This window comes from Ambystoma mexicanum, chromosome 1q (assembly GCF_040938575.1).
Source record: "Ambystoma mexicanum isolate Mex_15411 chromosome 1q, UKY_AmexF1_1, whole genome shotgun sequence".
NCBI lineage: Eukaryota > Metazoa > Chordata > Amphibia > Caudata > Ambystomatidae > Ambystoma > Ambystoma mexicanum.
This window is the reverse complement of record NC_090922.1, coordinates 243,307,823-243,322,359: the sequence shown is the minus strand read 5'-3', so window position 1 is coordinate 243,322,359 and position 14,537 is coordinate 243,307,823. Positions and strand designations below refer to the sequence as shown.

Genomic DNA, 14,537 nt, shown 5'->3' with positions numbered 1-14,537 from the left:
CATCAACGAACGCCGCACAGTTGTTACTCTCAAGAGTTCCTCAAAGCATTACATGAAAAAACACAACTTTATACTAATAATTTGTCATAAGTGACCTCATACTACCTGGCAAAATAAGAAAACCTGCCGGGGTTTGTGATAGGCTTAAAGGGAACCTCTAAATATACTTTCTATAAGGGCAGGGATCGTGATTGGATCTCTAAGGTCAGGTGGACAACTAAGCCCACCCCAAGCGCAAGTCATCTTCCGTATCATGAAAATACACAACTTTCTATTGGCTTCTCAAACTATAGGGCTCCTTGCTACATGGCCCTCTACAATTGGTTGGCACGCTTGTACCCTTCTGGAATATTCTACTCGCTAGCAGCACACAAGCTGGTACCCCAGGTGCTGGGGGGTTGGCCTGGTCATGCCTCCCCACCCAATTAGCTCAACATCCACCATCACTCCTGCGGTCTGCCATTCAATTAATGCGTTTGAATTCGGCCTTGCGAAGGCCCACTGTGCCTGAGAATAAAAGGGAGTGAAGGCATGGCCTTATCTTGTGGTCTTGGTGTAGCTTGGCCCAAAGTCTATTTTCATCTGACCATGTGACCAGAGACCACGTTTTGAGCTCCTTCATTACATTTAATACTATTAAATGGAGAAAACTTGGCACTTCTAGTGTTTTTTACACCTTAAACAGGAGCTTGACTCGCTTCTCAATGTCATTGTATTATGTCGAGTAGATAACCAGGATCTTGGATGCTCGACTCTTGACATTGTGCCAGGCAAGTCTTCTCGAATCTTCCTTCGCCGTCAGCTATTCTATTTTGCTGCACCACACTTTCAACCCTTCATTCACAGGGTCCAAGTTTGCTAAAATGCGTTGTGGAACTGTGAGGTTCTATACACACATATATGTATATTGGCTGCACCGCCTGCAGTCTATTCACTACATATAGCCAGATTTATGATTACTTTGTGTACTTGCGTTAATGCAGCTGTACATTTATGGAATAGCTTTGCATTTCCTTCAGTGCTTCTTTGCACGTGCAATCTTCATTTTGCTTCCAAAATGTTGCTCAATTCTTTACTTCGCCATCAGATTCTATAATGTCTACATTCTTTCTTCATTGGCATCTCTTTTGGGTGCATCATCTCTGCTTCATGTGATGTCACCAGTCTTCTCTTTCATTCATCTTCACAATTGTTCTGGAAATTCCTTCAGAAGACTGTCATTTCTTCACGGATACATATAGGGTTTTCTCAATGCATACCTTGTTTCAAGGACTCTTCGCAGTATAGGTACTATTACTGGCTTTGCGCATGCTGCAATTTCCGACTGCCAACATATAGGCAGAATGGGGGCGGGACTTCCAGTTGAGGTACTTAGCTCCTCCTCTACAGCTGCTTCAAGGACCTCCTGTCACCATCACTGACCTGGACCCATCAATGAGGGTCTTTTAGTCTGAAACAACACAATGGCACCAGAATAGCAACCTCATTCAGAATTCAGGCAAAAGGATGCAATAAGCATTCAAGTGTAGAGAAGGAGCCAAGTACCCCCACCTCAACCAGCTCGCCCATATTAACTATATGTTGGGAACCATAGTGTGAGACATGTGCGGTATCATTGCAAATACCAATACTGAACAGAATCCTGGAGGCAAGGTTCCCATTGAAAAAGCCATACCTGCATACGAGACAGTATGATGGCCATTTGAATGAAATACCAGAAGAAGCAGGACCAATGAATGGAAGAGCAGAATGGTGACGTTAGTTCCTAGTCATTGCATTGAATGCAATAGCATTGAATGCCATAGCAGAGAAAAAAAAGCATCGACAAAAAGCATCAAATGCATTTCTTTTTCATTTTTGTTTTAATGTGGGGGGGGGGTTCCCCCTCCTAACTCCCCTTTTTTAACGTTTAAAACCAATTTTTATTGCACGAAACCCTTTACCGTAAAAAAGAAATCATTTGCTTTTTTATCCGATGCTTTTTTTCCTCTGGTATGGCATTCAATGCTATTGCATTCGATGCAATGACCAGATACCGTGACGTCACGTGAAGAAAGCTGATGTACATAGAAGAGATGTAGAGACAAGAGAATGAAGATATTATATAAGGCATCAAGAAAGTATCAAAGATAAGTGACATCTTGGGATCAATATGAAGAAACGTATGCTACAGAACTGATGAAGATATCAAGTTATTTCACACGTGTACAGATGCAAAGAAACGCAAGCAGACAAAGTATTCTTCAGGCTAGCTTTATAGTGAATAGAATGTGGCAAGCGCCAAAATATACATATATTTGAAGTGAGTAAAGAATGGATGTTTCCACTAACTATTATAGCAGAGCTGGACCAGAGAAGGAAGGCCTCTTTTCCAGTGTGTCACCGTTAAAAAGCAATTGAATTACAGAAGCAGATCTCAGAGAGGCAAGGCTGGATGAGCCCCAAGAAGCCAAGGTCCTATCAGGCTGGGTTGAGCAGACATTGGATACAAATCGTGTGAAAGAACGAAACTCCTGTTCAGAAGACATGGAAAAAAACAAGGAAGACGTCAGAGGTCTATTAGAAAATAATATTTTAAATGCACTGGAGCTCGATTTTGTGGTCTTCAGTCATGTGCCAGGATGAAGTTGGACGAACATGATGACCACACCTACGCATTCTCTCTGTCTCTCTCTGTCTCTCTGTCTCTCTCTCTCTCTCTCTCTCTCTTTCTCTCTCCCTATATCTCTCTCTCTTTCTCCATCTTCACATCCTCTTTAGTTTTAGCTACTAGTGTTTAAGCGCCACCTATAAGCCAAAACGATTGAATTGGAGTATAGATAGGAGGTAACGTAAGAGAAGTGACACACAGCTTGTGGCTGTTGTTTGGTTATTTACCCACCCATTCACCCATTAACTACCCATAGCCATGCTAATTCCAAGAAACATTCCTACCCAATACCTGCCTGCCCCACTCAAAACAAATCCTGCTGGGAACTTTTTGAGCGAGCACTATCAAACAATATCATACCTTGGCCTGCCAGTCTTATTTCTTAATAGTCTCCTTTGAGTTAATGGCTTATCTGAAGCTGTAAATCAACTACCACCCTAATATAAATGTTTTAGCCAGTGTGCCTTCAGCCATTTGATTTTTATCTGTTCCTTGCACTGAACTGCTGTTAAAACAAGCAGTTGCAAAGCCAACCGTTTGGGCTTGTGTATAGCTATTATATAGTCATTCCAGGTACTTCTGTCATATGCACAAGTAAACACACAATTTTTCAGGTATTGACTTTTATGGTCAGGTAGTACCATTAAGGCAGTGCAGAGCCAATGCCTTTTCCACCCTTATTCAAAAGCCAAAAGTGTTGCTTATTTTATTTTAAGGTATTCTGTGTTGGAGCCACACTCCTCTGCACTAGCAGCCTGTAGTTTAATCCTGCATAAATAATGTGTTTATAAATCAAAACTACACACACACTTGAAAGGTTTACAGAAAATAATGTTTGATTGCTTTGTTTCAGTGCCCTCGCCGGTCAGTTACTTAAAAGTGAGCAACAGAAATGAGACCTCATTGACCCTGCAATGGACTGTCCCAAACAACACACTCCAGTCCGAGTACAGATATTTGGTGAGGGTGGGCCCCAAAGGCTCCCTACTCAATGCTACGTTTCCATCAAAAGGGCCTTCTGGAAGTAACCAGACCGAGGTGATAGCAAAGCTGGATCCAGGGGTTGCCTATAACTTGGCAGTGTATAGCGTCACAGCCAATGGCGTCGAAAGCACTGCAACCCCCGTCTCCAATGCGACAACAAGTATGTGGATGTGATACTCTGCTTAGTCATGACGCATGGGGTTCCTCCCCCTCTAGTTTGGTGAGCATGCTGTCTAGCTGTAGTCCCCCTCCTTGATTTGCATGTTCAGGATGGGAGTCTTACTGTAGTCCATCCCCATGTCTTTGCATGCTCAGGACGGCGCCACACTCTATCACACATGGCATAGCCTGTTGTCATAACCTGGGTGCATAATTGAACATTTTTTCATTTCAAAGAGGGATCAGTGAATGGTCTTTAACTGTGTGCTTTAGATTACAGTTCTGCAGTGTTTCAAACAGAAGTGACTGTGCATAGATAGATGTATTCTCCTCCTTTTAAACTACAGACAGATTTTCTCCAAACCGAATAAGGATTTCACGTTGATCAAGCTCTGACCAATACCACAGGTTTGACGCAAATCATCCACTGATTTTTGTTGTATCGGGGAGGTGCATTTTGAAGTTTGATTGGCGTAACTTTGGGGCCCACCACATAGAACAGTTGTCTGGTGGGTCCTCAACCATGCTTCCATCAAGTTCCTGTAACACAAGAATTTCTAATGATCTTTTTGCCTGAATTGGAATGAGATGGCAATTCATTTTTGGGCTGGTCCAGTTTCTGTTTGGTTTTTGTGTTGTCCGCTCCTATTTCTTTCCTGCATGTTGTGCATGCCCCCCAAGGATAAGATGTCATGTTGTGCATGTGCATGAATTGTGACATGTCTGCAATAGCATGGTGTATTTGTTGTTCACCCTTGTTGACATATGTTACAGCGTATTTTCTCGGTGTTGTCCACATGCCTGAAAAAAAAGGTTGCTGACTGTACGTGTTTGTGTTTCCGTTTGCATCTCATTGTTTCCATACACGTTTGCTCTATTTTCAGAGGTACAAAGGCCAAGCTCGCTCTCAGCACCGATAAGGCAGACAAAATACCTTTACCCTCTTGAAGGCCTACCACCAAATCATCATGCCACAATGCAAAACCTGGCAAAACCCTGGTATCACTACATATTATGCCCATGAAAAATATTGCCATTTATATGGTCGTGTGGAGCAGCCATAGGTGATATTTTTGGGGGGGATAATTTTGTTTTTTTTTGGGAACAGGGGTTGCAGGGATGTCCCCCGCTCCTTTAAAAATAATGCAGGGGTTGTGCGTGTGTCACCCGCAGGTTCCATGCCTTAATATCACCATAAAAATATGGCGATATTTTCGTATGGCAATATTTTTGCAGGGATATTAACACATGGATCCAAAACCCTCCTCAAAAGACCTTTGCAATCTTCTGAACTACGCCTTCTCTTCCAGCATCCTCAACCTCGAAGTCCAGATAGCCAATCCCATGCCTGGATTTTCCTCACAACTCCACCCCCACTACCTGCAACAGATGGATTCTGTAGCATAGGACTATTCTGCTCAAAGGACATATTGAAAGCAACAAACGTCACTGGATATTCCAGCTCCCCTGCGGCCCGTTCCCTGCTTCTAGATCCATCCCTCTGGCTGAATTAATTGCTGCAGACTTAGCTATCGACAGAAAACTGTTTCAATTGGTTCTTCCCCTGCAAAAATAATACTTGGTATCACAAACCCTCTCCTGAAAAAGCTGTTTCGTGACCCTTTGGTCATTGCAAGCTACCAGCCAACTTCAAACCTTCCTCATATATTGTCAAGGATGTTGAGCAACTGGCAATCTCCTAACTGGGGGAATTGATATGCTGTGATACTCACCGGGTGGTGCACACTCAACAGGTAGAGCCCGGGACTTGCCCCAACTATTGGTCCCGATTGAACCTTAGCAAACTTGTTCTTCATTTGGAGATGTCTGTTATGCTTATCCTTGGTAGCTCAAAATCCCCACCACTTCTTCGCCTCTTCTGGCGCTCAGCGCTTGGGTCCATTCATGCTCCCAACTTTGTCATCTACAAACTCAGAGATCTCTATGACCACAAGCTCTTACTATGTAAGTTTATCAACAGCACTGTCAACTCAACAATGATTGTAGCAAGTCAAAAGTTATTAGCCTCACTCATCCCCTCTGCTGCAAAGCACCAAGGCCAATATATAGGTTTTTAGGAGCAGGGGGCACCCCTGTCTCTGTTGAATATTTTAAAAACTACTGGATGGATTTAGCCCAAATCAGTCAAGGAAATCACATCAGCACTGTGTGCCCAAGTTGCTTCTTATTTGGTCCAAATCTACCCAGCAGTTTTGACTCTATGACTGTTCAAAAACTGCACTTTTTATCTACGGGTAAATCAATGGAGTGAAAACTGTGGTGTTTTGTTTTCTTAATAACATTTTAAATTTTTAACTTATTGTTTGCATTTTCTTCAGTGCTTCTTCGCACATGCAATCTTTATTTTGCTCCCCAATGTTGCTCAATTCTTACTTCGCCATCAGATTCTATAAGGACTAAAATATTTCTTCATTGGCATCGCTTCTGGGTGCGTCATCCCTGCTTCATCTGACGTCACCAGTCTTCTTTTTCATTAATCTTCACACTTTTTCCAGAACTTCCTTCAGAAGACCCTAATTTCTTTGCGGATAGATAAAGGGTTTTCTCAATGGATACCTTGTTTCAAGGACTCTTCGCAGTATACATACCATTACTGGATTTGCGCATGTCGTAAATTCTGGCTGCCAACCAATAGGCAGTATGGGGTGAGACTTCCAGTAGAGGTACTTGGCTCTTCCTTTACAGTCCCCCCTCGGGTTGATTTATCGACCACTCTCCCATCAGTCTTCAAATCTAGACATCCTTTTCTGAAGAAGTGCTTCTTTGGAGTCCATATCTTTATCACTCCTTTCAGACATCCTGCTGATTTCACATGTTCATCAGCACTCCAGGTTATAAGACTGCATTGCCCATTCGGGTTGCAGTAGATCCATCTTCCCACATACTTCTTGTGGTCTCTCGGATAAAGGAACTTTATTCCGTCAGGTGCATGAAAACTCGCTTTTACATAGTCTCTGATTTCTTCATCTGTCAGCTCTTTGGGTCCAAAACCTGACTCAACATCAATCATGATCTTCATTCCTGTTGCTTTCTTTTCTGTCTTCTTGCACTGTGTGATTATTATTCTGATCACACAAAATCCAAACATGTTCATCACCAACAACGCTCCAAGAAACTTGAAGGTATTATCCATCCATCGTGGAACCCATGAGATGATTGATGCAAACCAACTGTCATCAGCAATGTCTTCGACTTCATCTTCCATCTTGATATGTAAGTTCGTCAGCATCAATATGGCCTCTGTCAAGGTACCATTCTCAACATCGTGAGAAGGTATGAATGTGCAACATGATTCTCTGATTTTGGCAGAAACACCTCCATCCATAGCTGTAATAATATCCAGCACATATATATTCTGAAGAGTCATCAGTCTTATGGCTCTCAGCTCTTCCTTGATAGCATTGAATCCCTTTATGGTAGTATTGATTGTCTGCAGTAGCTCCCAGCTGGTGTCTGATTTGCTTGCTTATTCTACCCTGCCCCCCCTCCAGCCTTCTTCTGCAGGAGTCTGTCCTTTAACATAATGGTTTCACCATCACCGTCTTGTGGCAATTGCTGGATTTGACTTTTATGGACTTCATTGATTCACAGTGCGTCACCCTTTCTCGTCTCTCATGCTAGACTTCCTTTGCATCTTGTCCTCATGGTGGCCCTGAATCATGCTGTTCCCATCTTCATCTTGTATCTTGCTTTGCAACATTTTGTGTTGCTACTGACTTCTACAATTGCATTTGCTCTCCCCTCTTGCTTCTCCACTCTTTTTGACTGCTTAGTCTCTGTTCTCTCCTCCTCTCCCTTCTTCCTTTTCCTATCTCCTCCCCTCCTCCCCTTTCTTCTAGCAACTATTAGTGGCTTTGCGCATGTCGTAATTTCCGGTGGGTGCCTGCTGCTGTTCTGTCGCTGCAGGTGCCCCCTGCAGGGTTGATGCCTTGCTTGGCACACTGGGTGTTGCTGCAGGCATTTTCATGGACGGGGGGTGGCGGTGGCCCTGGTCCCTTTGCGTGCACTGGATGTACTCGCACCCCTGTCCTGTGTTCCACCTTCCTCATCGGAGCCTGGGAGATAGAAGAGATGCAGGTCATCAGTGATGTTGTCAAATGGCAGCTATGATGTATTGCGGTGTGATATGTTCATACATTCAGGCATCATTTCATTTCTGGTGTGTGGCATTTGGTGTACTGAGGGGACATGTTGGCAATCAATGCATGGCTGGTGGCATAGCATTGGTTTGGTGTCTGTGTGGTGGGTCCCATGGGCATGGTTGGGTCATGTTGCACCTCTGTTGGGATTGGAATTTTCACTCAGCATGCGTGTGGTGCAGGGTGTGGCACTCATTATTCTATGGATGTGTTGATGTAGCCTTGGAACATGTATTGCCTTGCCTAGTCTAACTTCCACATCACTTGTGCCACATCATGTTTTGGTATACGTGGATGTGATGGTTCACTCACCTTCCTCTGTGGTAGTTGCAGCACCGAACTCCTGGTCTCCTATTCCCTCGATGGATTCCGGGTCAATGAATGCACTTGCGGTCTCCTCCCATGGGGTGAGGTTCACAGGGGAGTGTGGGCCACCGCCTGTCGCCATTGCAGCCCTCCTGTTCTCCTCCAGGATCTTCCTGACCCGGAGGCGGAGGTCGTCCCAGCGCTTCCGGCAGTCACGTACACTCCTTGGGGTGCTCCCCACTGCTGACACCCTCTGAGCGACCTCCTGCCAAACCTGTTTTTTTTTGGTTTGGGCCGCATGCTTGAGGTCTGTGCTCCTGATTGTGTCTGCATGCTGTTCGAGGGTGTTAGCAAGCATAGTGAGTTCAGCATCAGAAAAACGCTGCTTCCTCTTCCTTTGGGAGGATTTACTGGTGACCTTCAACATCCTGCTTCAGTTGTGGCACACAACAACACGAGTGTAGTGGTGGTTATGGAGGATGACAATGGATTGTGTTTTTAAAGATGGCCGCAGGCTCATTTCCCGTTCCTGCGCGATGATGTAATTTCCGGGTCCTTTTTTGCGACCACGGTAATACCGTGCCGGTATTACCGTGCCGGTGTTTAATGGTTGTTATGACGCAGTTACGGAATGGGCGGTACCTGCAATGCCGGTATAGGGGGGTTGGTGGCCCGTTACCGGCATGGCGGTTTTGCCACTACCGGCATGGGGTAACGCGCGTTCTCGCGCACTCGTAATCACCCGCTGCTAGCGGGTTCATACGGGCACGGACTCGCACGTTCCGACATGCCGGTGATGGACACGCTGTTACCGGCCTACTCGTAATGAGGGCCATCCTCTTTAGTTTTAGCTACTAGTGTTTAAGTGCCAACTATAAGCCAAAATGATTGAATTGGAGTATAGATAGGGTGTAACTTAAGCATAAGAGCAGTGACACAGAGCTTGTGCGTGTGTTTGGTTATTTACCCGTCCATTAACTACCCATAGCCATGCTAATTCCAAGGAACATTCCTACCCACTACCTGCCTGCCCCACTCAAAACAAATCCTGCTGGGAACTTTTTGAGCGAGCACTAACAAACAATAATATCATGTCTTGGCCTGCCAGTGTTGTTTCTAAATATCCCCCTGTGAGTTAATGGCTTATCTGCAGCTCTAAATCAACTACTACCATAATATAAATGTCTTAGTTAGGTGTGCCTTCAGCCATTTGATTTTTATATGTTCCTTGCACTGAACTGCTGTTAGATCAAGCAGTGGCAAAGCCAATAGTTTGGGCTTGTATATAGCTATTATATAGGCATTCCAGGTACTTCTCTCAAATTTCAAGTAAACACACAATTATTCAGGTATTGACTTTTATGGTCGGGTAGTACCATTAGGGCAGTGCCGGGCCAATGCTTTTTCCATGCTTATTAAAAAGCCAAAAGTGTTGCTTATTTTATTTTAAGGTATTCTGTGTTGGAGCCACACTCCTTTGCACTAGCAGCCTGTAGTTTAATCTTGCATAAATAATGTATTTATTAATAAAAACTACACACACACTTGAAAAGTTTTCCGAAAATAATGTCTGATTGCTTTGTTTCAGTGCCATCGCCGGTCAGTAACTTAAAAGTGAGCAACAGAAATGAGACCTCATTGACCCTGCAATGGACTGTCCCAAACAACACACTCCAGTCCGAGTACAGATATTTGGTGAGGGTGGGCCCCAAAGGCTCCCTACTCAATGCTACGTTTCCATCAAAAGGGCCTTCTGGAAGTAACCAGACCGAGGTGATAGCAAATCTGTATCCAGGGGTTGCCTATAACTTGGCAGTGTATACCATCACAGCCAATGGCGTCGAAAGCACTGCAACCCTCGTCTCCAATGCGACAACAAGTATGTGGATGTGATACTCTGCTTAGTCATGACGCATGGGGTTCCTCCCCCTCTAGTTTGGTGAGCATGCTGTCTAGCTGTAGCCCCCCTCCTTGATTTGCATGTTCAGGATGGGAGTCTTACTGTAGTCCGTCCCCATGTGTTTGCATGCTCAGGACGGCACCAAACTCAAGCCACTCCCCCTTTAGTTGCATGTTTAAAATGGAGTCTGGCAGTAGCCTCCTAGCCCTGTGTTTTATATCCGGGGACGAGCTGCAGCCGTGCCCGACCACAGTGTCACTTCATGAACTTCTAGCAGGGTTTGCCCTTCCCTTGGGTGGAGCCTGTCTACCTGGAGATCCTGGACTCCATGGTTTGTATCCTGCAGCCACTCCTCCGGGGGCATGGTTTGTTGCCATACCCATGCACAGTGCACGGGGCAGGGCACCTAACTGCAATGGTTCAAGGGGTGCCTGGCACAGCTCCCCTAACCAGGACGGCCACAGGTCTTGTCCATTGGTCACACCCTTTGGGCATAGCACACATGGCATAGCCTGTTGTCATAACCTGGGTGCAGAAATTAACGTTTTTTTCAAATAAGGTTCAGGGAAAGGTCTTTAACTGTTTGCGTTCAGGTTACAGTTCTGCACGTGTTGCATAGATAGATGTCTTCTCCTCCTTTTAAACTGCAGACAGATTTTCTCCAAACCGAATAAGGATTTCACCTTAATCAAGCTCTGACCAATAGCACAGGCGTAACGCAAATCATGCACTGGTTTTTGTTGTATAAGGGAGGTAAATCTTGAAGTTTGATTGGCGTAAATTTGGGGCCCACCACATAGAACAGTTGCGTGGTGGATCCTGAAACATCCTTCCATACATTTCCTGTAACACAAGAATTTCTACTGATCTTTTGGCCTGAATTGGAATGAGATGCCAGGCCTTTTTTGGGCTGGTCCAGTTTCTGTTTGGTTTTTGTGTTGTCCGCTCCTACTTCTTTCCTGCATGTTGTGCATGCCACCCAAAGATAAGATGTCATGTTGTGCATGTGTATGAATTGTGAGATGTCTGCAATGGCATGGTGTATCTGTTGTTCACCCTTGTTGACATATGTTACAGCGTATTTCCTCGGTGTTGTGCAAATGCCTGAAAAGAAAAGGTTGCTGACTCTACGTGTTTATGTGTTTCTGTTTGCATTTCATTGTTTCCATACACGTTTGCTCTATTTTCAGAGCAACAAAGGCCAACCTCGCCCTCAACACTGGTAAGGCAGGCAAAAAACCTCTACCCTCTTCCTACCACCAAATCATCAGGCCACAATGCAAAACCTGGCAAAACCCTCCCTCTAAAGACCTTTGCAATCTTCTGCACTACGCCTTCTCTTCCAGTATCCTCAACCTCGAAGTCCAGATAGCCAATCCCATGCCTGGATTTTCCTCACAACCTCACCCCCACTACCTGCAAGGGGATTATGTAGCGTAGGACTATTCTGCTCCAAGGACATATTGAAAGCCACAAACGTCACTGGAAATTCCGGCTCACCTGCATCTCATTCCCTGCCTCTAGTTCCATCCCTCTGGCTGAATTAATTGCTGCAGACTTAGCTATCGACAACAAATAGTTTCAATTGGTTCTTCCCCTGCAAAAATGATACTTGGTATCACAAACCCTCTCCTGAAAAAGCTGTCTTGTGACCCTTTGGTCATTGCAAGCTACCAGCCAACTTCAAGCCTTCCTCATATATTGTCAAGGATGCTGAGCAACTGGCAATCTCCTAACTGTGCGAATTGATATGCTGTGATACTCAACTGGTGGTGCACACTCAACAGGTAGAGCCCTAGACTTGTCCCAACTATTGGTCCCGATTGAACCTTAGCAAACATGTTCTTAATTTGGAGATGTCTGTAATGCTTATCCTTGGTAGCTCAAAATCCCCACCACTTCTTCACCTCTTCTGGCGCTCAGAGCTTTGGTCCATTCATGCTCCCAACTCTGTCATCTACAAACTCAGAGATGTCTATGACCACAAGCTCTTACTATGTAAGTTTATCAACAGCACTGTCACCTCCACAATGATTGCAGCAAGTCAAAAGTTATTAGCCTCACTCATCCCCTCTGCTGCAAAACACCAAGGCCAATATAAAGATTTTTAGGAGCAGGGGGCACCCCTGTTTCTGTTGAATATTTTAAAAACTACTGCATGGATTTTGCCCAAACCAATTAAGGAAATCACCTCAACACTGTATACCCAAATTGTTTCTTATTTGGTCCACATCTACCCAGCAGTTTTCACTCTGACTGTTCAAAAACGGCACTTTTTCTCTACGGGTAAATGAATGTGCTGAAAACTGTGGTGTTTTGTTTTCTTAATAACATTTTCAATTTTTAACTTATTGTTTGCATTTTCTTCAGTGTTTCTTCGCACATGCAATCTTCAATTTGCTCCCAAAATGTTGCTCAATTCTTTAGTTCGCCATCTGATTCTATAAGGTCTATATTCGTTCTTCATTGGCATCTCTTCTGGGCGCGTCATCTCTGCTTCATGTCACGTCACCAGTCTTCTCTTTATTCATCTTCACACTTTTTTCAGAACTTCCTTCAGAAGACCCTAATTTCTTCACGGATACATGTAGGGTTTTCTCAATGGATACCTTCTTTCAAGGACTCTTCGCAGTATAGGTACCATTACTGGCTTTGCGCATGTCACAATTTCTGGCTGCCACCTATAGGCAGTATGGGGTGGGACTTCCAGTAGAGGTACTTGGCTCCTCCTCTACAATCCCCCCTCTGGTTGATTTATCGGCCACTCTCCCATCAGTCTTCACATCATCTAGACATCCTTTTCTGAAGAAGTGCTTCTTTGGAGTTCATATCTTTATCACTCCTTTCAGATATCCTGCTGATTTCACATGTTCATCAACACTCCAGGTCATAAGACTGCATTGCCCATTCTGGTTGCAGTAGATCCATCTTCCCATATACTTGTGGTCTCTCGGATACAGGAACTTTGTTCCCTCAGCTGCATGAATACTAGGTTTTACATAGTCTCTGATTTCTTCATTTGTTAGCTCTTTGGGTCCAAACCCTGATTCAACATCAGTCATGATCTTCATTCCTGTTGCTTTCTTTGCTGTCTTCTTGCACTGTGTGATTATTATTCTGATCACACAAAATCCAAACATGATCATCACCAAAAAGGCTCCAAGAAACTTGAAGATATTCGCCATCCATTGTGGAACTTATGAGAAGATTGATGCAAACCAACTGTCATCAGCAATGTCTTCCATTTCATCTTCTGTCTTGATATGTAAGTTTGCCAGCATCGTTATGGCCTCTGTCAAGGTCCCATTCTCATCATTGTGAGAAGGTGTGAATGTGCAACATGGTTCACCGATTTTGGCATAAACACCTCCATCCATAGCTGTAATCATATCCAGCACATATATATTCTGAAGAGTCATCAGTCTTATTGCTCTCAGCTCTTCCTTGATAGCATTGAATCCCATTATAGTAGTGTTCATTGACTGCAGGAGCTCCCAGCTGGTTATCTGTTTTGCTTGATTCTTCTACCCTGCTCCCCCTCCTCCCTCCAGCTTACTTCTGCAGGAGTCTGTCCTGATACATTCTGGTTTCACCATCACCGTCTTGTGGCCAATGCTGGATTTTACTTTTATGGACTTCATTGATTCACAGTGCGTCACACTTTCTCAACTCTCATGCTAGACTTTCTTTGCATCTTGTATTCATGGTGGCCCTGAATCATGCTGTTCCCATCTTCATCTTGATTCCTGGCTGGCAACATTATGTGTTACTACTGACTTCTGTAATTGCATTTCCTCTCCCCTCTCGCTTCTCCACTCTTTTTGACTGCTTACCCTCTGTTCTCTCCTCCTTTCCCTTCTTCCTTTTCCTATCGCCTCCCGTCCTCCCCTTCTATGCACTAATTCTATCACAATTGTCCCTGTACCTAGTATGATAGCAACCTCGTCTTTCTCCTCCCCCTTCCCTTAATTGACCCCCCTCCCCAGCACTATCTGAAAGGTCTTCAGGCCAATTACGATAGTCTCTTGCTTTGTTCCTCCCCTCCCTTTCTGCACCCCTCTCTCTCACCTTTTGTTTTTCTCCGGCTCTACCAGTAATGTCGTCAGGCCTAGTACGGTAGTCGCCTATCTGTTTCCATTTCCTTCCCACTCTCCCCCTCCCTTCCTTATATACGTCTTATCTCTTGCACTATCTGAAATGTTGTCATGCCGAGTACGATAGTTAATTGCACATCCTTACTGTTCATGGCCTGTAAGAACGTCATTGTATTTTTCCCTTGTTCCCTCCCTTGCCTTGAAGCTCTTTGAAACACATTGTTTATAGGTGCTATATAAATAAACTATCATATCATCTGGCGTTTGCCATTGTCTGGATCCCT

At 44.4% G+C, this 14,537-nt stretch overlaps 1 protein-coding gene across 6 annotated transcripts in view; it reads left to right on the top strand.

Moving 5' to 3' along the window:
• Positions 1-14,537, top strand: part of PTPRH (protein tyrosine phosphatase receptor type H) — a 687,535-nt gene that overhangs the window by 477,553 nt on the left and 195,445 nt on the right. For 5 of the 6 annotated variants that reach the window (XM_069638112.1, XM_069638104.1, XM_069638130.1 and 2 more), the window contains 2 exons: positions 3,504-3,794; positions 9,848-10,138. The exons of the other annotated variant lie outside the window; for it this stretch is intronic. In XM_069638112.1, the coding sequence (XP_069494213.1) occupies positions 3,504-3,794; positions 9,848-10,138 (582 nt within the window). The remainder of the gene's footprint in view (positions 1-3,503; positions 3,795-9,847; positions 10,139-14,537) is intronic. 6 annotated transcript variants of the gene reach the window in all.